At 37.7% G+C, this 25,432-nt stretch overlaps 1 protein-coding gene and 2 non-coding genes across 3 annotated transcripts; all 3 read right to left on the bottom strand.

The window, feature by feature from the left end:
• Positions 1–5,323: 5,323 nt before the first annotated feature.
• Positions 5,324–14,573, bottom strand: LOC133524649 (large ribosomal subunit protein eL8). Its single transcript, XM_061860774.1, has 7 exons — positions 14,414–14,573; positions 13,904–14,018; positions 10,518–10,667; positions 8,499–8,587; positions 7,558–7,689; positions 6,847–6,969; positions 5,324–5,528 (listed from the first exon to the last, which is right to left on the bottom strand). The coding sequence occupies exons 1-7, from the start codon at positions 14,426–14,428 to the stop codon at positions 5,346–5,348; spliced, it is 807 nt and encodes a 268-aa protein (XP_061716758.1). The 5' UTR covers positions 14,429–14,573; the 3' UTR covers positions 5,324–5,345.
• LOC133530132 (small nucleolar RNA SNORD36) lies at positions 8,652–8,733 on the bottom strand. Its single transcript, XR_009801261.1, has one exon. It is a non-coding gene; the product is annotated as a small nucleolar RNA SNORD36 (small nucleolar RNA).
• Positions 13,520–13,594, bottom strand: LOC133530128 (small nucleolar RNA SNORD36). The gene has a single exon (XR_009801260.1). It is a non-coding gene; the product is annotated as a small nucleolar RNA SNORD36 (small nucleolar RNA).
• Positions 14,574–25,432: the final 10,859 nt, after the last annotated feature.

Raw genomic sequence — 25,432 nt, 5'->3', positions numbered from 1 at the left:
AAAAATAGACTTCATAAAAGGTACACATAAGCTTCCAGGTGCATAAGAATTTACTCTTACAGTACCTAATAGAATGGCGTTATTCATAAACGCATTACTGGCCTGAATTAGCTATGAATCGTTTGCATTCAGCTGTAATTTTACACATGCAGCTTATATTGCACAATTATATTGAATGCAATGGTACTGAATGGCAGAATAAGTTGTGCCTCTAACTTTTTTTAAATAATTATAGAGGGAAATTGTTTTTGACGTGTTTGATGTGAAGGTTCGATTTGAGTGCTGGTTGATGCTTAAATTATAATTATTTTGCCTTATTTCCTCGCATGCTTAGAGAAAAGCACTATAGATGCCTCGGCAGGAACAGCAATTCGTGGATTCGTCTTCTTATTCGGACTCTGCTTCACCTCGCCCGACAAAATCGAAACTCATTCACGAATTGCCTTTCCTGTCCTCTGCAATAATGTACTATTGATATGCTGGATTTGGCTTCGAGTCTGTCTTCCACATTTCTAGTTGCTAATTTGATCTAGGTAGGGTAAAAAGAATGCGCTCTGGTCAGTTTCCATAATAATCGCTAAAATTGTTATTTACGATACAAGTGCGAAAAATAGGAAGGAGTGTTTTAAATCGACTTGAGTTGCGAATTACCTATTCGCACGTGTATCGTACGTTTTTCAGTACATATGGCTCTTAAAATTTTCGACATAGTTGCATAATGTGCTATTTTACGCACTAGTGCGGAAAAGTAGCATCATATGTACTGATTTTTTTTTCCTAGTAGACATATTACAATGCGCTTATGAACGTCAAATAAAGCTACGCCGGCTGTAACCCTACTCCTCTGACCCAAGGAGACTTAAATCCCTCCTAAAAATAAATACGCAAGTCTGAACTTTCAGTCGTCGGACTTTGGACCGTCAACATCTCCTGAGGATGCCTCGTAGAGGCGAAACACGTCCAGTTTTGTACTTTCGGTGGTGGGTGGTTATTATATTTAAATGCGTATTTATTTTTGCGGTGGGAGGGCGGGAACATTATTTGCATGTGAAAATGCGCAAGTACTTAAGTATAACGGGGTATAGTAGGGTGAAGGCACCAATCATGGACATGTTAAGCGCACTAAATTAGAATTTCGTTTAAAAATGGGATGTTTTTTGACGATACAAAAATGGTGATTTTTTTTTCGGCACTCAAATACATGAGGAATATTGAAACAAAACCGAAAATCCTGTATGTTTAATATATAATTAATAAAAAATATATAAATTGAAATTTACGAAATCACCATTGATGGACATCAAAAATTCAGTAATGGACACCAAGTCATGGACATGGACCCAATTATGAACATCCATTATTGGACACTTTTGTATTGAACACATAAATGAAACAAATGATGTCACAAATCAACTTTTATTATTAGGTAATATTTGAACGCTATTTGAACTTTCAACATGATCAGTCTTAGATTTCCAAGTTATACTATCAGACTTTAAAATCAACCATCTGGTTTTCAGTAATTTTTAAACATTTATTGAGGCTTTGCCTCTTTGCCAGCAGCTGCAGCTTAGAATTGGTAACACACTAATCAACTGAGATCTATCAGGCAAGAAATTAGAATCTTAGCAATATAATAATCATAAAGCACAATATAAAATATTAAAAAAACTATCAAAAAAGCTTAATATCTTGTTAGGCATGCTATTGTACCTACGGACGTTTGACAATATAATCAAAAGAAGTATCACATTTTCACAATTATATATATAGTTAAACAATATTATCATCTAATCTATCTGTACTAATTTGAATCTTAGCAAAAATAGAGCATTACAAACATAATAATAAATCTCTGCATAAAAACGTCAAAACAGTTTTACTATTTAGGAATCTAACAGCCTCACTTATCGGTTTAGACATACTAATACTGAGAATTCTACAAATATTCCACATACTATGACTTATTTTATTGAGATCCATATAAAGCTCAATGAATTAGATAACTAGGTGTATATATTTGGCAAATACTTCTCCATTTCTTTAATTTTGTAGAAGCCTCGATTATTAAGAGGCAACGGGGTATTTATAAGTTCCACAACATCTCCAGCATTGTACCAGATTTTATCAGGCTTGTCAGGCCATCTGAAAGAGTTTCCAGTTGATAATATCATGGTACTTACTTCATATTGGTTATGGTCGACATCCTCAGTTTTTCCAGGAAAATATTCTCCTTCATACTTGACTATGACAAATTGTCCTTTAGCAACTACCAAGGCAGAGTTTTTATTTGCTGTTAAGCTGCTTAAAGGTTCATCATCAGAATCTGTATCACTTTTATTGCATTTCAGATTTTTTCGAGGACGTTTAGAAGATTTTGTACCTTGCTTCGTCAAGGGGATTTTGCGCCTTTTTGATGGTTGTGGATCCTGAGATTTTTCTCTACTTTTATCAGAATTACTTAAAACACTATCATCACTTTCAGCGGGGGTATAATTTTTCTTCGGTGCCATCTAAGAAGAAACAAAGAACCCAATTATGAACAACTAAAAATACCCAGTTATGGACATCGTCCATTATTGGAAAATAAAGAGCAGTCACAAAATCAACTCAACCCAAATGTTTAGTGCAACGAATTAAATAATTTAATACAATAAACTAAAAAAGTAAAAAAAAACTTAAGCATGGACACTTGTCCATTACTGAATTTCCTAAAATATCGAATCCAGTAATGAACAAACCCCACAAAAAAGTTATTGCTGTGATTGGACATATTTAATTTAGCTCAAATTACTTGCTACATAGTATTATTCAGTAAAAAAAACATCAAATCTCATTACAACACAACACAAGATAACACCATGCAAAAATATGTACTCACCTCCTTAACGATTTCAATAATAAAAACGGATTTTTATTACCACCGCGCGTAACGAATTTTGACTTCGCAGCCATCTAAGAACAAAATGGCCGATTTTGGTGACGTGTGTCAAAATGACAGCTCAAACGTCTATTGGTTATGCTTTAGTGTTGCCAGTTGAAAAATGTCGGGACAGTTGCTTAATAAATTCGATCAACGAAAAAAATGTCCATAATTGGTGCCGTGTCCATTACTGGTGCCGTCACCCTAGTATTATTGGATAGTGAACTGTCGTTCCGTTGTCACTATGAGCATATGGTGTCAAAATGTAATCGCATGCTTGGTTTTATCAAGCGAACTGCTAAACCTTTCAAAGGGCCAAATAGCCTAATTGTTCTATACTCCTCATTAGTTCGAACTACGCTCGAATACTGCTCGTCGGTTTGGCAACCAATTTATAAGACACACTCTGATAGATTGGAATCAATACAGGCAAAGTTTTTACGATATCTTTCCACTAAAACTAAAACACGCCGAACGCTTCCTGAGTATTCAGATAGACTTTTAGCATATAATTTACAATCACTATCGTCCCGACGCGATGTCGTTGATATGGTTACACTTCATAAAATTGTGCATGGTGGTCTCGACAGTAACCTCATGGATTATGTTTCACTTAGAGCCAACAATAAGAGAACACGGAATCTAGAATTGTTTGCCTTGCCTATGGTTTCTAATAACAATGTATCCAATAATGCGCCTGTCTTTAGAATGTGTCGTGTATATAATAATTTAGATATTGATTTAGATATTTTGAACGTGTCTTTACCTAAGTTCAAAAATGTTTTGCTGTCCCAAAATTGTAAGTAAATATCTTATCGTAACAGTTTGTTATATTTTACTATATTCTTTACTGCCTTTAATAACAAGATTTTATAGTGAAAAATTGTATTTAGCTTAATAATTGTTCCGTGGTTGTGTTGTGTACAATTGTAATCGTGGTGTGGGTAGTGTATAAGATACTTATATATGGAATATTATAAAATGTTGTTGCCTGCATTGTGTTATTGTACCTATCAAAATAAAATAAAAAAAAAAAAAAAAAAAAAGCACTGATCGACTCTTTTCGCGAATTAGCACAGTAATATTTGTTTTGATTATCTAATTTTGATTTCCGCAAAGTAACGCCTGATTCTATTCATTATGGCACCCCTTACTTCCCCTAGTCTTAGTTACAGCAGCGTGCCTTGCCTAGCATGAAAACAACGTTAATATTTGTGCGTTTTCATTGGTGAATTATTACGTCTGGTATTAAATGAAGTATGAAATATGAGAGAAGACGTGCAGGAATCTTCGCTCCGATGGATGCTTCCCGCATGTCTCTCATCTGCGCCTCGGTGAGAGGGCAGACTTAACCTTACATGAAAGACCAAAAAACGCTCTGAGCGGGTGAGACGGCAGATGTATGCTGGTTAAAGCTCCCAGAGTAAATATAGAGCGTAAGTACTCGCTTGGAGCGTGTTTTCGTGGCCCTATATTACTTTAGAAGTGCTCAAATAAGATGCAAACTCACCCCAGCTCGATTAACTGCTAACCAGCCGTATATGTGTAAATTGGAATTTCAGAAATCTGCAATGAACTACTGACTTCGATCAGCATCTTGAAATTAAGTACACATTATGACCTACACAAATTATTCACACCACTAAGAAATTTCGTTCATAATAAATCACGATTCACGAATAAGTAAAATAACACACAAGCATCAAGCACAGATTTCGTTTAGGACTCGAACAAGCGTAAAAAGCTCGGTATTTGGATTGGACTTGTTGCCGAGCACGCCGCCGCCCGTGCCTGCGCAGCTCCTCGTACCGCTCGTTGAAGTTCGTCCGGATGGCTTCCACGGCCTTGGTGAGGAGTGAGGAGACCCCATAGACATACGGCCCTTGACAGTCACTGTTTTGACTGACGCGTTTTTCATTAAAATGGCGTCTAATCGTTTACCTTTTTCTTTTCTCTGGCTAAGCTACGCGCAAAGAGAATTTGAAATAGAGGTGGATTGTTAAAGAAAATTTGTAGCCACAGATTTACTGCCATCTTTCGACAAATGCTTAAATTTTTTTAGAACGCCTATTCTTTCACTGGCGAAGTGTATTGCTCAACAATTTACAACTACTATTGTAATATTGGTAATAGCAGAATGAGTTAAATAAAAATAGAGTTCCGGTTATATTAGCTGAAAACTGTTGAGCATTTATTTCGTTCGTCGCGACATCTATCGCAAGTAGCATTACTAATGCTACTTGACGCTAGATGTCGGCTACGAAAAGAAGTGTTTGAGCACACTTGCTTACTTATTTCTCTATGGCTTAGCAGACTATACTGGGCTTTGCCTAACAGCGGACTACTTATTTATATTTATACTCCTATTATAAGTTATAACCATCGAAATAAAACAACGACTACGCATTAATGTTTATTCAGGTCAACCCTGCTTCTGCGCGAGCTCGCGCGCCTTGGCCTTCTCCAGCTTAGCGATGCGCGCGTTGGACTTGTTGCCGAGCACGCCGCCGCCCCAGTGCCTGCGCAGCTCCTCGTACCGCTCGTTGAAGTTCGTCCGGATGGCTTCCACGGCCTTGGTGAACGCCGCGCGGTCACCCGGCTCCACCTGGGGGGGAAACAAATGATACAGTCTGTACGAGGAGGGTTGGGTACAGGTTAAGTAGGGGACGCCTCAGATAAATCTATTGGTGGTAGATGAGTTGACATCATGGCACTCAGATAGCAAATAACATAATCATCATGTCATAACTTTAGAAAAGAAATTGAGTGATTAAATCTGGTATGATGGCTAATTTCAAATGATGCTAGACATAAGTTTTGCCTTAATTAAATAATTCTTTCACTGTAATATTTTAATGTTTATGACGTAAGCCTTTAACGCGACGCCTAGTACTTAAGCTACGTGCGAAGTGCATGGTGAGGGTAAGTAAAGCGATCCCGGCCGCATAAGGTGGTAAAAATTAACTGACTTCGGAAAGCGTCTTTAACATTTCGTACAAGTTATGTGGCTCAAAATGAAACTTTAATTTACGATTACTCCTCAAATATTGTTTTAAATTGTATGGTGTAAGGGACCATTATAATCTGCATGAAATGCTTAATATAACTAACGTATTTAATTTAATAATTATTAATACTGTATCCGTGTATGTAGCTTTGCAAATGCCACATATTATGTGATATTTTTCTAGAAGTTAAGAATGGGTATGGTAAGGAATCCTTAAAAGATAAGACATTCAACATCGCGAACTTTTTTGTAGACCCATGAAAGAGAGACAACCCCACCATACATTGTGTTGTTATAGCTCAAACAGAACGCCTTTTGAACGCCAGGCCTATTGCACGCGGCGCGTAATCGTGAACCTTGTCGGTACGCATGAGGGTTGATATTGGGCTGTAGCCGCGCGCGTCATATGACGTCTTTGGCGGTCAAAAGGTTAAGCAGCGTTTTCGATTAAAGCTCCTAGCCAGCGTGATTTTTTCTGACAACATCATTATAGATTTACACAAAACCTTAACAAGTTATATACCTAAACCTTCCTCAAGAATCACTCTATTGAATCGATGAAAGTCGTATCAAAAGCTGTTCGGTAGTTTATAGTTTTGGAGTAATTTTACAAGATTTAGTAAATTGACCCATTTTCCCCTAGACTTGCGGACGCTAGGTTGCATGACAATCCTGCACATAGCGAATCGCCAAGAACCTCATCAAATATCACCAAGAGGGAGGGGGGTCAAAAAGTAGCCAAAAAAACCTCACGTGATTTGTGCACAAGCCCTTACGCACAATAGGCTTTCAAAGGGTTAAATTTGTCGCTCTTCTCACCGTTAAAGATGGCTGTCAGTGTTAACCAGCTCAAATTAAAAATCTCCATCACCTACATTCAAATAAAACATAATATACGACTATGAATGATACTAACGTGTGTGAGCGCCAAGCATGTGCATGTCTTGCGGTGCACGAGAGCGCCAAGGCGGGACTTGCCCTTGACGATGCAGTAGGGCACGCCCATCTTGCGGCACAGGGCCGGCAGGAACAGGACCAGCTGCAAGCAAATGTCGCACGTAAGGTTATGGTGATAGGGTTTATTGTGGGAGGCGGGGTTGTTGGTAGCTCAGAGTCAAGGGTCTTCATGCAGCTAGTGAATCTTGTTCAATAGCCTCAGGTGAAGAAATTCTAACATCACAGCTACAAATATACAGATTTGTCACAGGGTGGGTAGATATTGCTGTAATTTAGCCACTCAAAACGCTTAGCCGCATAGCACACTGAATCCGATTCGCACGTCGCTCCGATGTTTGAGCGAGACAACGCTATGCACGTATTATAGCGACATCCTGTTCGCACGTCGGACGTGCGAATCGGATGCAGTGTGCCATGCACCTTAGAAACGAATTCCCAGTTAATTGCATGAAAATTATTAATGGAGTCTCAATAAGGTCGAGATCATGGGTGGTGACAACCAGCTGTGCTTTCTTCTCCTCCACCAGCTTGGTAACAGTTTTGGTGCCTGAGCGGATGGTGTTAGGCCTCTTGGGCAGGGGATCATCTTTAAAAATATACAGGGTGCACCCAGGTCTCGAGGGAGCTGTACTGCCCGTTCGTAGACATCAAAATGTAAAAGTTAACTAACCTCAATAGGGTCGACATCATGGGCAATGACGACCAGCTGTGCCTTCTTCTTCTCCACCAGTTTGGTGACAGTGTTGGTGCCAGAGCGGATGGTGTTGGGCCTCTTGGGCAGGGGCTCATCTTTCTTGGCGACCTGTACAAGAACGATGGTTAGTGGAGAGTTGTGGAATGTGAGGGAGAGTTGAGAGGAGTGGTGGCATCAGAGATCTTGGTGGTTAGAGGTCGTCATGGCCTTCAGGAAGTGTTGTTATGCATCATGTCCACATATTTTGAGGAATAAATATGAAATTGGGTGTGCTGTACTTACAACTGACGCTTTGTCTGTAATTCTCTGTACAAAGTCTGCCGATTTTTGCGGGCAAAGGACACGTCAAATGTCTATTTGCACGTAACGTAGACGTGACTATGGTCATTGGTCGAGGTTTGCGACAGAGCTCTTGATGGCAACTCCGGTTGGTTAAATGCTCTAAGGCTGTGTTACTCTCACAGATTTTTTTAGTTATACATTGGTTAAGATAAGGTTAATATGGGGAAGACTGTCTACAACAACCTCCTTTGTCAACTCACTTCCGAGCGAAATAAATACATACACTGTGGGCCAATTAAACCCAACAGATTTTAATTTTAACTATGTATTCCAGACATCATAAGGAGCAAAAATATTACTAGTTTTAGCCAAATTCGATAGAAAAAAACAGTATATCAGTTAGTATGTCTAAACAAAGTCACATAATGGCATCGTTATAGCTAAAAAGGTGTTTTACACTATAACAGAAACAATTTTTCACAAAAATTTACATTATCTCTATATAGGACTGCCATCCGTCCAGGTTTTCCCGGATTTGTCATAGTTTGTCCGGGTTTGGCGAAATTCGAGATGGCAACCCTATCTCTATAAGAAGATTGGTTTTAGGAAGCTTTGTATGACATTTTAGTGCATACCTTGGCCTCAGCAGCCTTCTTTAGGCGCTCTTTCCGGACGGCCTGCGTCTCGGGCCTGTATTTCTCCAGGATCTTGAAAAGTCCCTTAGCTGAAACAGAAACCACCTAATTAGTGGAGGTATAGTACAATGATTGATGGTGGTGGGAGGATGTATGCTTCAGAGTTAAAAAGCTCGTATTGTTTTTGATAATCATAGATTATTCATAGTTGCATTTGGATATTCATCATGTAAAAGTAAAGAATATTGTAAGTCTAGAATGTACGGCTGTTTTATATATCTATGGATGCTAAACTTTTTAAGGAGTCGACACATTGCGTATTACTCATTGGTACTTATAAATAAATATCAGGGGACATCTTACACAGGTCAACCTAGCCCCAAACTAAGCAATGCTTGTACTATGGGTACTAGGCGACGATAAGCACATCCTTATATAGACAAATACATACTGGTACACAGAAGAGCAAGGTTCCAATGTAATCTCTCCGTATATTGAAGGTGTGCAAATATCAAAAAAGAGGCTAGACATTCATACCTTAAAGGAAGATTGTCAATTATTTTTAAGAAAAAAATACCCTAATTCCTATTTTCTCTATACAGATGGATCTAAATGTGCAAATGGTGCAGGTGCTGCGATATTTGACCCACAATCAAATAGTTGTGTAAAGCTTCAAATAAATGAAAATATTTCTATTATGTACATCGAATTGATAGCTTTGGCAGAGGCGATTGCATATGTTAAATCATTTAAGACCGGAATTTTTGTTATATGTACGGATTCTAGAAGTGCATTACAACATTTGGCTCGATGCACCTCGAACTTTCGAGGAGCACCGATAGCCTATACTATTCTTAAAACTTTAAATGAGTTGTCGGAGTCAAGTATTAAGATACATTTGCAATGGGTGCCATCTCATGTAGGTCTAACTGGGAACGAATCTGCTGATAGATTTGCTAGGGAAGCTGTAACCGAAGGAATAGTATGTAATTGTTTACCATACCATACTGATTGTCTAAACATAGTACGTTCTAAATGCCGAGATTTATGGAAGGAGCATTTCGATGAGAGGTCTCTGAACAAAGGTATATGGTACAGAACAATTCAACCTAATCTGTGTCAAGTGCCATGGTTTAGAGGATCTGGTATGGGTAGGTTAGACATTGTAACAGCCCTCAGACTTCGATCTGGACACATTCCACTTAACTGCTTTGCTTTTTTGATGCGCAAGAGTCATTCACAAAACTGTACGGAATGTGGGACAAGAGAAGATGCTACTCACATTATGATGGAATGTATCCGAAACGAAGCTGACAGGCAAGCTTTTATAATTAAGCATAAAATCAATATATTCAATGTGGGTACATGTAACGATATTTTAGCACACCCTTTGTCTAAAAAAGCTAAAGATTTGTACAAACTTGTCAATTTAGGAATTAAGCGACGGTAAAATTGTGATTTTGATTTGTAACAATGGGGGTGACATCATCAAACATGATAAAACCCCTTTATTTAATAAAGTTAAAAAAAAAAAAAAAAATCACACAAATAAATACCCTTACTGGGATTCGAACCCAGGACCATCGGCTTCATAGGCAGGGTCACTACCCACTAGGCCAGAGCGGTCTTCATGAAGATTTATTTCTATTGAGTGCACAACTTTATTAAAAATGGTGTATGTTTGAAATCCCTTTATTGACGTTTTTAAAGAAATGGCAGTCAATTTTGGTGGCCAGTTTTCTAGTAGAAGAACAGTGGCATGTCATAAAAAATATATGTAACGTGACGCAGGGTCGACACTGCGATGAAAATACGCGACGCAACGCACCAGTGTGACCTCACACAATGTCATCCTGAAGTGAGACAGTTGTATGAAATTATATGGAGATTGACACTGCACAGCCTAAATTTTAAAACTCTTCAAATGATGTACAGCTCAACTATCAAACGATTTTTAAACATTCAACCCCAAAGGGCTGAAAAATAGAGAAAGTGGAGGCTAATGTACAAATAAATCACCTGTGGTCTTGTCCAAGGTCTGGGTGAACTGGTTGATCGGCGGCGGCACCTTGAGCCGGCGCTGCAGCACCGCCTTTTGCCGCTGGATGCGGATGTATTTCGGCCAGCGCACGAAGCGGGACAGGTCGCGCGTGGGCTGGATGTCCTGACCTGCGGGATGGTAGCAGGTTATTGGTGGTTTGGACTAGTATGTTGTGATGTATTATAGTTTAGTGTTATTTATTGCTTCTGGTTTATTTGTTGTATGTCGAGTTCAGTATGGATCACATGAATGTCAATGATAGAGGACTTTAAAATTTTTAAAGGCATTTTACCCCCATTTTCACACCAAGTCATGAATTTCTAGATAACTGCAGAAGAAAGGATTACATACCTAATGAGAGGTTAAAACCATGAGTGTTTCATCATTTGTGCTACCATAGTAGTTTATTTTAGACAGTTTTGTAGTGAAGTAGCGTAGAAAGTTTCTTATTTCCTTGTATGTTGTGCCAAACTTTGAACTGCCCTAGGTTTCATGAAGAATACAAACTAGTTTCACAGGAAGTCAAGTTATGGTGATAATATTTGTATACAAAATATTGCTTGTTTCACAGTATAGTTATTTTTACAGGTAGATGGATATCGCAAAGCCTTAGAATTAATGAAATTGGTGAATGATTGCTTGGCAAAGTGAGGTTATGTACACATGTGCTTAAAATTTGAGTGAATACTTAAAACTCACTAACTCATAACAGGAAATCTGCCACTTTCGATACCTTGTATGAGTATTTTAGTAATAAATCAAATCCAAGAACACTAACAAAAGTAGCTAAGCAGTTCAAAATAATCTGAATGCTATATTATATGCTTATAATTGAAGCATAGACTTGGACCAAAGTATTACTGCATGGTATTTGGAAATACAAAGTGTGGCCATGTCATCATGAATATCAAATTTCTATGAAAATTGTCATATATCTAGGACGGGCCCCATGGGTACTAAGAATGGTGCAATTCAGTGGTGTCACTAGGCGGGTCCACATAGAGCGAGCGAGCGAGCACGTATGTGCGAGGCAATTTCCTCGCGCACAAACCGGCCAGTGTAAAAGTGCCTCAGCCCAGGCCTTGGAGCCAGCCCAGGAGCTGTGTGGACCCGCCTACTCACGAATTCGAGCCAATAGTGCAGTCTAACGCAACTAGTTGCAACTAATCGCGCGCGTGATGCGAACTTATCAATCAATCGCGTTGTGGCGTTAGACTGCATGATTGACTCGAATTCGTGGGTGTGACACCACTGTACTGGCCCCATTCTTATTACCCATAAGGCACATCCTTAGATAATGTCAATGCTTATGATATTTGTGTTCTATTTCAAGACGGTGCAAGGTTAGCTTGGAGAGTATTTATGTAGATCATTTTGGATACCAGGGGCCTATTGCATAATAAAATACAAGCTAAAACTATTAGTGATTTCAAAAACATAATCACTAATGGCTAAAGTTTGTGTTTTATTATGCAATAGGCTCTGGCTTGCTTAGCCACATCTACTGCTAAATTAGGGATTTATGAGAATTATAAGTTTTAATTGTCACCCAATATTTCATGATAAATTTTTATGAAATCGCATTGCGCAGTGCATCATTCATTTTAAATTAAGCAGTGTTGCTGAATAGGTATGATTATTAATTATATAAATATTCATTTTTGACTTAAAAATAGTACCCACAAATAGTGAACTATGCCATTAAGGGTGGTTTAAGACTAGTGTATTTTTCTGCACGTATATGGTTGTTTCGGCATTTGGTCTATACAAGCTTACATGCGCGTATAAAACGCTAGTCTGAAACCGCCCCAACAGTAAGACCTTCTCTTTCGTAATAAGTAACTCATAATTAAGCATACTTTAAATTACGTGAATTGTGTTAAAATCACAAATTGTCAGCCAACGCTGAAAAAACTAAACATCTACACCAAAACTTGTATATTAATTAAGAAAATCATAGAACTTATACAAAAATTTGTTTCTTTAATACATCCAGATCAGCAACATCTATTCAGTTGTGGTTGATCATATATGAGATATCTATAGGCATTGCTGGACTGAATGTTAAGGTACACATTTTGACAGCCTAACCTTATGAATACCTGCACTGCAAATTTACATGGATGCATAACAAATTAATTCATTTAAAAAGCAGCCATGCAATTTTGCAGCTTACCTACAATCAGAATGAAGTACATAATCACTGTTTTCATCTACCTGTATGTCAAATAATAGCATTACTAATTAAATAGGTGTCTTTGACATGTACCAATGCACTTACACACACACACACACACATACACACATACTCAGCAACGCCCACCTATCCAAAGTGGCCCTGACCGAGAAGACGCCCAGCAAACAGAAACATGGTCGCCCTAAATTTGCTTGATGCCGTTCTGTGGAGCGAGACTGGGTGTATTGGAGATGGGGTGGGAGGAACCAGTCAGCCCAGTGGAGGGTAACAGGATGAAAAGAAGAAAGAAGAGACTATACACAGTGCTGGATTTGCCCTAAGGCTCGAGTAGGCCCGGGCATTAGGGTATAAAAAGTCCTAATTAGGGGTGGCAGCCTATATAGAAAGGTGCTGGGGCCTAGGGCGGCCAAGACTGCAAGCCCACAACTATAGTACTAGTAATCTTATGAAATAACAGAGCTACTTAGTTATGATGTGAGTATAAACCTAAACACTAGTAGTTAGGTTAGGAAGATGTTGGACGAGAACTACTTTTTACATATACATTTTCCTTAATTTTGAAAATATAAGTCCTCATTGGTTTGAACCAGCTCATTAAATTTGACCACACTACAATGGAACACAGCAGAAACATGATGAACCACTCCCCGACATACATATGGCTAAAATAATTCTCCTTTACTGTAGTTGAAGAGTCCTAAATAATTAATTCAATCCAAACTTCCATCAATGAAGGAAATAAATTAATCGTCACCAAACCAGAGCAATAAATAATTATTAGGATCTTATCAGTGTTAAAAAGCTCGTAATATTTGCAACCACATGGTTGTTTCAGTTTGTTGTTTTGCATCATTTAGATCCATGGAAATAACATTTGCTATATGAATTGACTTTACTAGTTGAAGTAAAGAATCATGTTTGAGTACAACAAATTTAAATATTAATTTTAAGTATTTTTTCGGTTTGTATGTATAAACATTTATACTCCACCAGTCAATTCACATAGTCTAAATGTGTAGAAGTAACCAACAAATGTTTAGGTTCGAAAAACAATGTGACCACGTTGTTTCAATCCAAACAATATACATTTCCATAATTTCACTAATCACTGGTCATATTAAAGATCACATTGTGTTTCAAACACGTAAATTTAATGATAGCACTCACCGATAGCGAAGTTCTTGGCCCTCTTTTCGAAGAGTGGGTTGACTACTTTCTTGGGCTCAACCTTTTTTACGACCAGCGGAGCGGCCGCAATCTTCTTTCCGACCTTCTTTTTGGGCTGAAATAATTAACGACACTTTCAGTAAAGGAAGGGAAACTGTAGATACTGTGTTCAACTTGCAGCTCTTCAGCGATCTTGGTGATAAAATAGTGTAATCACGGCACTCATTGACTAGTTAACATCATGGTTTATTTCTAGGTTATGTCGCAGTGTTTAGACGCAAACTTTAATTCTAATGAAATAACACGTGAAATATGAATTGGGGATATAATTAATATTCACCAACTAGCTAGTTTCGGGTACCACTTAGTTACACGACTTACATGTAGAGAGAATAATCATCACGCGAAACAAGTTTCAAGGTAGACCCCGACGACATTTTAAGAAATGTGGAGTTTTGGCAAAATCTCGACGTAAAATATATTATTTAACTAAACACGTATAGGTTTTACCTTCTTCTGCACCATCTTGAATGGATTTTAAATAAGTGATCTAAGGGCCACGAATGGATCCGTGACTCAATGTGAACACCAAACTTTCGGCGTTAATGGCCGAAAGAAAAAGGAGGAGACGTCAAAGGCGGAATGGAAACTACAATGTCTATGGATTAACAGAGTTGCCAGTATACAATATTTTATTTTCTATTAAACAGTGCTTCCACGAACGGCACGAACCGATTTATCGCCCCGTCATGTATCTGAAATAAGCCGATCTAGACGGGCTGATCAAATCGACACATTTGGTAAAAATTGGCGTTAATATCCAATTTTATCAAAATTTTTAGATTTATGGTAATATTTGGGTGAACTAAATAAAAAAAAAAACCGTGGTCCCTATTACAGAGTTAAGTGCACAAGTTATTTCCACACTTTATCAGACCTGATATTAGACCCGATTTCAGGTCCGAGCAAGAGTATTTTTTTGTTGCACCAAATATCAGCACATAATTTACAATATTTGAAATGTTCACATACAAAAATATCCAACATTGAACATTTTTGGCAATTAGAAACAAAGTATTTATAACATTTCAAACATTATTAACGATGTGCTGATATTCCATAAAACGGAAAATGATTATTAGGTCCTAAATTGGGCCCGATATCGGGAAGCGTGAATGTAAATGGCGCTTTATCAAGATTTATAATAAATTCTTGGTTATTTTTATTTAAAAGATTCACAAACATACTACAAATCAGTATCAACAGAAAAAGCGCCAATTACCAGTGATCGGAACTATGGGCGTAAAACTTTAACACAACTTATCAAGCGGACGTAAAAAGAGTGCTTAAGTATAGCCTTAAAAATATTCTAATATCTATGAATGTAAATATTTTTATGGCTGTAAGTACTATACTATTCCTATCCCTATGGACATGTATATTTTTAGGGCTGTATGCACTATTTTATGTCCGCTTAACAAGTTTTGTTAAAGTTTTACTCCCATAGTTCCGATCACTGCCAATTACATCCACACTTCCCGATATCGGGCCCCAATTCAGTCCCGATTTCGGGCCTGATAATCGTATTCCGTTTAACGGAATATCGGCACATCGTTAATAATACTTGAAATGTAAAAAATACTTATTATTATATTTGGTGAAACGGTAAAATACTCTTGCTCGGGTCTGATATCAGGCCTGAAAAAAGTGATAAAGTGTAGGTGTAATTGGCACTTTAGTCTAAATATAATATATAGTCTGTCAAACAACTTTATCAGTAGAAAAAGACACGAATTCAAATTTTCTATAGGACGATAACTATTCTTGCCTACGTTTTTTTTAATTTGCCGCTTTTTGATACTCACGGAAACTTGAAGATTTAACAACCGAAGTCGCCTTTAAGAGCTTACCCCTCTATCGAAAACCACGGCCAATGGTCATATGCATTGTATGGTCTGACGTTTATCTGACGTGCATTTGACGTACCCCCTCCCCGCAAAAATTAGCAGACTGTTTTGTACAGAAAATTACAGACAAGGCGTCTCCAGTTGTTGAATCCTCCAAGGCTAGAAATTGCTTAACAGACTATATTTTTGATTAGTGCATAAAAGCAATTGATGGCGGTGCCGTACCGGGTCGCGACCTTGGTGTACATGTTCGATCGTGCGGAAATAAGACCACAGTCCACAATAATGTTATCACTCGCTCTAATATATTGCCAGACAGCAATTTCACGCGATTGAACATGCCTCATACCGCACCAAGATTGTGGTTCAGTACGACCGTCTATAAGTACTTTAAAAATACTAGTCTTTGGTTATATTTCTATCTGGCAACATTATAATAAATGTCTACAAAATGCTGTCAATGTCAAATAGCGGTCAATGTCAATATAGTCCCATAAAATTATAAAAATAATTATGTTGGCAAAGTTTATGAAAAGTGTTTATACTTATATGTATGATTTAATGGCTAGGTGATTTTTTGGGAGATCTTGTCCTGAATATAATATACCGAAGAGAATTAGAATTTCAAACCATAGCTGTAGGTATTTTCCTGAAATCTACTTACTGTTTTAAGTGAATTAAACCAAGTCGGTTCATTTTTTAGATAGCGAATTTTATATTATGTATACAATGGTAAAATGTAGCTAGTTCGTTACAGATCAACCTCTTAACTTACCTTAACCTTACTATTAGTTTCAAATAAAAAATATTGACTTTCCTCAAAACCCACGAATCCCGCGTCCCGCGGCAAGAGTTACCGCCGCGGAACGCGATATCGCACGCGCGATTACATGCAAATGTATAGGATATATTAGAGGTTATTGACATTTCAAAGTCCTGGAACTCAAGGGTTTAATGGTTCTTTAAAAAATGTACCTAATAAATAATAATAATTATAATACGTATAAGTGTGTGTAGCAAAAGTTATGTATGAGTAGGGTTGCCATAATTATTTGGAACTGATACGGGATGATGGGGCAGTAATGGCGATACGGGGGGGGGGGGGGGGGGGGGGGGGCAAGGGGGTGCAAATATTTAATTAGCTTTGCTGTTATATCTCTTTGTGTAGTTTACTAAATTGGGACAGATGCAAACACAGGGAGCAATATAATGTTTTACACACCACCAGTGATAGGTATCATGACGATGAGTGGGTACCATACCTAGCAAGGAAGCATGAGCCAGCATATCAGGAGTTGGTAAGAAGCGACCCACACAATGTAAAATATTCTATAGGCCATGCAATAAGAAGGTATAGAGGGAAATGCTTGGAACACAAAAATTGTGTTCCAAGCATTTCCCTCTATAACTTTTTTGAGCATTTATTTCCTGGCCTACTAAGTGGTTGACTGGGTCGGGACTCATTCTTTTAACCTTTTGCTGTCCAATGTACATTCTGTTTTATAACAATAGTCTATTTTTCAAGTAGGCATATAACAATGCGCTTATGAACATCAAATTAAGCTACACCGGCTCTAACCTTACACCTCTGATCTGAGAAGATTTAAAACCATCCTAAATTGTAGGGGGATATCCCAAAATGGGACCAGCAAGATACTCGCCAGGACACCTCTTTTCAACAAATTGAATCTTAAAAATGAACCTGCAATAAATTAAAAAAATACAATTTAAATTACTATGTAATTAAAAAAAAACAAGTAGGTACCTTTCTTCATATATGAACTAAATCGCTTGCTTATGCAGGAAATTATCATTGCCAAACAATCATTCATCTTTGAAGCACAAGCACAACCACATCCGATGTCGGCAGGTGCTTCCGACAGTTTTAGCTATGTCGGACGATAATTTTTGTTTGTGTGCGTGCATGTGTAGCAATATGTTTCTAGTAGTATGCGATCTGAATTGACCGAAAGGGATAGACTTATGTATCTTTTAGTATTGTTTGTCCTTGTCTATTGTAGGATCCTACATCCGATATCAAATCGGAAAATGTGAAAACGCTCTTCCCCCCTGGGGTTGGGGGCTGGGGGTCTACCGCGAAAACCGAAAATCGCAAATTGCGGGGATCTCTCTCTCTTACTAAGACGTAATTAGAGTGACAGAGAAAAATGCCCGCAATTGTTATAGTCCAGGCTGCGTAGACAAGATGCCAATCGTACAAGCTCCGTAGCGTAACGTAGTCATCTCTCTCTATCACTCTTCCATATTAGTGCGACACAGACAGTTGCGTTTCGTTCGAACGCTTGGCCTCTTGTCTACGCAGCCTGAGGGCCTACCGCGAACCACGTTCGACGTGTTGCCTCTCTGTCGCACTTGTAAATTCGTGCGTAAGTGTGACAGGGAGGCAACATGTCGAACGTGGTGCGCGGTAGGCCGTCTGGTCCCTTGAATTTCTCCCTTGCATTCGCCGTCAAAAAAAAACATACATTTTTCACAAATCGGATTTAAATGATTCCAGCTCTTAGCGTAAATTAATTGCACTATACCTGATTGATGTATTGCTTGATTTTTATTTTATTATTGCTTTTCTATCAATTCTGGCTTGACGATCCTTTTCAAGAAAAATTCCATTTAATAATTGTTGCTATCTGGATTATGATGTTATTTTTTAGTCATTATTAGAATTTAGTTTTGACGATCACAATAGATTCATATAAATTGACATTAATTTACTCGTATCTTGCAATGCAAACAACCAATATATAATAATATCTGATATTGGTATTTGTTATTTTTAAACGACTTCAAGATTTCAAAAGGAGGAGGTTATCAATTCGGTGTGTATGTTACTTCATGTTCATAACGCCGTCATTTCTAAACCGGTTTTGAAAATTAATTTTTTGGTTTGAATCTATATATATTCCGATTGGCTCCTTTTTTATCAAAACTCAGTTCTGATGACGGGATCCATGAGGAATCGAGGGAACTCTTCAAATGTGAAGAGCATACATCTAGTGATTTTTGTATTTTCATCAACAAATCAAGCATTTACATTTAAAAAGTGACATTTGATGAAGTGGAACTGCTGATAATGATCAGAATGGAACTCTTCAACGACGCATAGTTCACGTTTGGCGATTTGTCCTCTTCGCCGTGTTTGTGAAGCAAATTAGATTATTAAGACAAATTTTGTAAAGTTTGAGTTCTGACGATGGGGTCCATGAGGCACGAGGGAACTCCTCAAATGTTAAAGGTATATTATATATAGTGATCTTAGTATTTTCATCATCAAGTCAAGCATTTACATTTGTAGACGTGACGTTTGATGAAGCGGAACTGCTGATGATGAACAGAATGGAACTCTTCAACGCCGCATAGTTCACGTATGGCAACTTATTCTCTTCGCATGTTTGTGAAGCAGGTAGGTTTCAAGGTACATTTTTGTCAAGCTTGAGTTTTGATAATGGATTCCACGAGGAATTGAGGGCACTTCTCAACTCTTTTAAGCAAACTTATAGCCATTTTTAGGGTTCCGTAGTCAACTAGGAACCCTTATAGTTTCGCCATGTCCGTCTGTCTGTCTGTCCGAGGCTTTGCTCCGTGGTCGTTAGTGCTAGAAAGCTGAAATTCGGCATGGATATATAAATCAATAAAGCCGAAAAATTCGTACAATATTTTTTTGAGGGTACCTCCCCTACACGTAAAGTGAGGGTGAATTTTTTTTCCGGCTTCAACCCCACAGTGTGGGGTATCGTTGGAAAGGTCTTTCAAAACTAATAGGGGTATTCTACAAACATTTTTTGATAAAGTGAATATATTCGGAGATAATCGCTCTGAAAGAAAAAACAAATGTGTCCCCCCCCTCTAACTTTTGAACCATAGGTCTAAAAGATATGAAAAAAATCGTGGAAGTAGAGCTTAAGAAAGACATTAAATGAAAACTATAGCGGACATGATCAGTTTAGCTGTTTTTGAATTATCGCAAAAAGTTTCCCCTTCATAGTAAAAAGACTTACTTTAATTAGGTATACTGATTATGCAAATTTGCCATTTGTTTAACTCGCGTGAAAGGTACCGTTTCATCCCTTGGTTAACAATTTACTATACTTTAAGCTCCAGTTTAGCTTATTGTGACGGAAGAGTAACTACGGAACCCTACACTGAGCGTGGCCCGACATGCTCTTGGCCGGTTTTATTCATATTATTTCATGCATGGTGTGAAATAATTTATTTTAAATATAGTCGAATATCCTATTGCGGGTATTTTACCAGTCTTATTAATTTTATTGTATGAAATCCAAAATCAACAATAATCTTTCATTCACCGGTCTCCCTCATTGAAGTCGGTTTTTTTTCTTAAAAAATATTGTTTGTTATGTTGGTGTTGTTTTAGTATTTTTTACATTTGAAGTACGTTTAACAGCCTTTACATGTATTTTGTGTCTAAAAAAAACCGGCCAAGTGCGAGACGGACTCTGGGGGAAGGGTTCTGTACCATTATCTATAAAAACGGCAAAACAAACTTGTCTGTTGTATGGGAGCCCCCTTAAATATTCATTTTATTCTGTTGTCTGTGGGAACAGAAATACATCATCTGTGAATATTTCAACTGTCAACTTAGTAGTAGTCAGTCTTAGTAGTAGGTATGGAAGGTAGAGGTAAGGAATGCAATGCAATCTCCATAAGCAGAACTGTTGCAAATGTCCAACTGTCAGGTATAAATAATAGTTCCAAAACTCTCCAGAGTAGCGCTAGAGTAGCTAAGAACTTAGGCGTTATTGACGGAATGAAGTGCGCTGTCTCTAAGGACCGTTAACCTATTTAAGGTTTTTTGATGGACACTTTTTGGTACATGGAGGTTGCATTCCTTACGTAAATAGGAAGAGCAAACATTTTTTTTTTTTTTGATTTATTTATTATCACAAATAGTATGGTACATTTTAAACTTGTGTTAGGTTCGCCAAACTTGCGTTTAACGGCGAAATGAGGCACTCATTTTCAACGTTAGTACCTTAATCTAAATTATATGATTAACTTATAATACTAAGGTTAATACATATTTTTATCATATTAACACAGTATAAGTAGTTGTGGTATATTTACCTATCCTATTTATTTATACAGACATGCGTTGTACCTATTAGCAACTTCTTAATTTTTGATTTAAAGATGTTTTTACTAGCACATTCGTCTTCTACTGATAACTCATTAAATATTCGCGGTGTGATATAACTACGTGTCCTTTTACCATAGTAGTTGCTAGCGGTTGGTTCAACGTATTTACGACGCTTTAACCCTCTTGGCGCTCGGGTATATACTCGCGGAGTTTTAAATTTGGGATTATTAAATTGCTCAGCTGCTATTAAGTACTTAACTTTATCATGCACTGGCAGGATGTTCAATTTCTTAAATAAGACCGTGTAATCGTTTCTACAGTTTGCTTTAGTTTTTTATCAATTATATTTTTTAATAGCCGTAGTTGTAAGTTTAATATTTTGTCCAAATAAGTTTTGAAGGTGCGTCCATAAGCTATTAAACCGTATCCAATTATAGCATCCGCCAGCGCATGGTATAACATTCGTAATATTTTATTATTAACTATATTTTTTAAACTAATAATTTTACACAGTATAGATCTTAATCTATTACATACAGAATCTATGTGTATTTTCCAGTTAATGTGTTTATCTATAGTTAGGCCTAGGTATTTAAATTTATCAACTACTTCTATTGATTTACATTTACAATCTCGTTTCTCGATATGCAAACAATCGTATGTGTGACCAATAATTTTAATAGGCTCCTGGGTTGGTTTTATGTATGGTGAATGTATGAGTATTATTTATATTTGCTCTAAACAAAATTTTTGCTCAGAACACTTAAGTGGAAACGCGGCTTAGGGCGTTTCCATAATGTAATAACCGGCCAAGAGCATGTCGGGCCACGCTCAGTGTAGGATTCCGTAGTTACTCTTCCGTCACAATAAGCTAAACTGGAGCTTAAAGTATAGTAAATTGTTAACCAAGGGATGAAACGGTACCTTTCACCCGAGTTAAACAAATAGGCAAATTTGCATAATCAGTACCTAATTAAAGTAAGTCTTTTTACTATGAAGGGAAAACTTTTTGCGATAACTCAAAAATAGCTAAACTGATCATGTCCGCTATAGTTTTCATTTAATGTCTTTCTTAAGCTCTACTTCCACGATTTTTTTCATATTTTTTGGACCTATGGTTCAAAAGTTAGAGGGGGGGTGTCCCAAACCTGGCGCAAGACTGCCAGCCACGGCTTTTCCGAACTGCATGCGCACGAAATGTGAAAAATTGTTCAATGTCTTAAAATATTTGATTAAATGGGATCTATAAATACAAATAAGCTACGTTGTATTTGCAGAACCTGTTAAAACATTTTTGTTAGTTTAAAAATAAGTTTTCACCACACCAACTGGTGAAGGCCCTCTTGATTGTTCAAAAACTAATCAGAAAGTTACATTTTATCCACATGTGGGGCAAAGTAATCAGATGCAAATTTTGAGTCGTTTCCTTATGTAAGCTGGTAGAACTGACTTTTAAATGATGATTTTGGATGATTAATTTTTAATTAAGTTAATTTGGATTTGCTTTGGTTTGTTTTTTTGGTATTCCATAGTTAGTATTTTCCTCGCGTTGGTGTGGTGAAAAATGTTGTTTTTCACTCGGAGGCAAAGTTTGTTTAACCCTCGTGCCTTGAAACCCTCGCAGCGCTCAAGATTGCACTTTTTCTCCCCTACACGTAAAGTGGGGGTGAATTTTTTTTTTCACTTCAACCCTAGAGTGTGGGGTATCGTTGGAAAGGTCTTTCAAAACTAATAGGGGTTTTCAAGAAACATTTTTTGATAAAGTGAATATATTCGGAAATAATCGCTCCGAAAAAAAAAATGTGTCCCCCCCCCTCTAACTTTTGAACCATAGGTCCAAAAAATATGAAAAAAATCGTGGAAGTAGAGCTTAAGAAAGACATTAAACGAAAACTATAGCGGACATGATCAGTTTAGCTGTTTTTGAGTTATCGTAAAAAGTTTTCCCTTCATAGTAAAAAGGATATTAAGGATGATAGGATATTGAACGAGAACGCATGGCATTGGCGGTTCGGGGAAATATGTTGGCCCGCAGGTTTGCTCGATGCTCCAGTAATGTCAAGGTAACGCTCTTTAGAGCATATTGCCAATCCTTTTACTCGAGCGGCCTGTGGGTTAACTATACGAACCGAGCCTTTAATGCACTAAAAGTGCAGTACAACAATACATTCAGAATGCTGTTGGGCTTACCTAGTAGATGTAGTGCATCTGGCATGTTTTGCGAAGCTAGAACAGACTGTTTTCCGGCAATCATGCGCAAGAAAATAGTATCTCTGCTAGGTCGAGTTAGAAGCAGTCCCAACAGTATTCTGAATGCTATTGCTAACAAATATGATAGCCCAATCCTCGCTCATTGGATTGGGCAAATTAAAGGGGTAGCAACTAGCCCACATTGATTGAGTGAGAATTATTAAGCAATGTTAAATGTGCCGATAACACTAACCTTTAGTTTTAAGTTTGTTTGTTTAGTTTTAACTATGAAGCCTGATCTTCGAAATAAAGATATTTTATTATTATTTATTTATTATTAAAAAGACTTACTTTAATTACGTACTGATTATGCAAATTTGCCTATTTGTTTAACTCGGGTGAAAGGTACCATTTACTACACTTTAAGCTCCAGTTTAGCTTATTGTGACGGAAGAGTAACTACGGAACCCTACACTGAGCGTGGCCCGACATGCTCTTGGCGGGTTATTTGTCATATGTCAAATCGTTTATTAAAATAGCTTATTACAAATGTGTAAACCGAGCACTTTCATTTTACATTTGATACCAAACTCGGCCATACTTTCTTGCAAATACCCTGACCAGAATAGCAAGACCCCTCCCAAATATATAGCGTCTTGGGATTCTAGGCTCTTCTAATTCCATAGCCCCTTGAGCGAGCCTGCTCATAATTTAATGCCTAAAACAGAATTCCCTCAACTACACGTTTACCCAATTTCATTTAATTTAGAATAAATTTACTTAAGTTATTGTCCATCAAACTATCCGCTGATAGTTCAGCTTAAAACATCGACATGCCGGGACGTGCCCCTAGCCAGTCGTGTGTTCCAAGTTGAACTTAAGAACTTGACTTTGCTTCGCTAATCTATACGGTAGAATGTAGATATATATATATCTATACGGTAGAATTTTAGTTGCATAACTAGAGACTATCACATACTGATTACTTACAAATTTATTGTATATATATATATCCGATAAAGTACTTAGCGAAGCAAAGTCAAGTTCTTACGTTCAACTTGGAACACACGACTGCTTACTTACAAACTGCTTACTTACACTTTTTCATTACTTACAAATTTATTGTCCTATGTCCTCTATATGGGTCAGAAGGCGGGGCGTCCACAGTGCGCCGCCATCTGGATCGGTCTCAAGCTTCATGCTTGAGATCACTCCAAGTCTTCCCAATAGCCTTCGCCTCTGCAATAATAGTCCGGCGCCAGGTCTGCTTTGGACGGCAACGTTTCCTCTTTCCTTGGGGATTCCAGTCTAGGGCTTGCCTCGGTATGTGGCTAGGATCCCTTCTTTGCAACTCCATTTCCGGCGCTTGATCTGCTGGTCGAGAAACTAATGATGCAACAGGAAACTGACAAACTAATTGTTGAGTTTTGTATGTTTTCTCATCCCCATGCTCATTCTTTCCCATTCTTATTCTCAATCGTTGGAACGAAGTTAAGAAACGGCCGTGACGAAATATTCTTGCACTTTTCCATACCGTCCACGCCAAGTCCATACCGTCTGATAAGGAACTTCGTTCCAAAAACGGACAGAGTCACACCATAAGGGTTTCTTTTGGCCTTTTTGGTATCTACCTCAACAGCCTCAGGGGACTGACCTATATGAAACATCCAGCCTGAATAAAAGTAAAGGAATTTGAAATAGAGGTAGGTTGTCAAAGAAAACTTTGTAGCCACAATAAATTTACACAGAACGCTATTTGACTTTGATCCTTATTCTTTCACTGATATCTATTAAATTAGTTAAATATCAAAAAGTGGCATCATCTAATAGATCAAAGGAGACCATCACGATCCTTTCATAACCTCGTTCCACCCCTAGGGAACAAACTTCTAATTATATGTATGCCCCTTTACCTCCCCCATAGATGAACCAAGAACTTCCCCCCACCCTATAGCCCATCAGCTGGCAACGCCCTTGGGAAAGTTTTTTTCTACCTACAATCAACTTAGGTTTAATTTTAAATTGTTTCATTATTGTTCACCTTTACGTAAGATGTTGATCAGTCTAGGGGCTTAAAACCCACACGGAAAATATAGTCTCCGTCCTTTCGACCCCCATGATTCGACCTCCATGTCCTTCATCCACCCTTAAATCTTCCTACGTAAAAAATAATGGCGCCTTTATTAGTATACGATGCATTCATCTGTACTAATATTTTAATGCGAAATTGTGTCAGTCTGTCTGTTGCCTTTTTAAGCTTAAACGGCTGAAGCGATTTGGTTAAGGTACTGGGTTAAGGTAAGATAGTTTGGGCCG

Source organism: Cydia pomonella, chromosome 1 (assembly GCF_033807575.1).
Source record: "Cydia pomonella isolate Wapato2018A chromosome 1, ilCydPomo1, whole genome shotgun sequence".
Classification (NCBI taxonomy): domain Eukaryota; kingdom Metazoa; phylum Arthropoda; class Insecta; order Lepidoptera; family Tortricidae; genus Cydia; species Cydia pomonella.
This window is presented reverse-complemented; position numbering and strand designations above follow the sequence as displayed.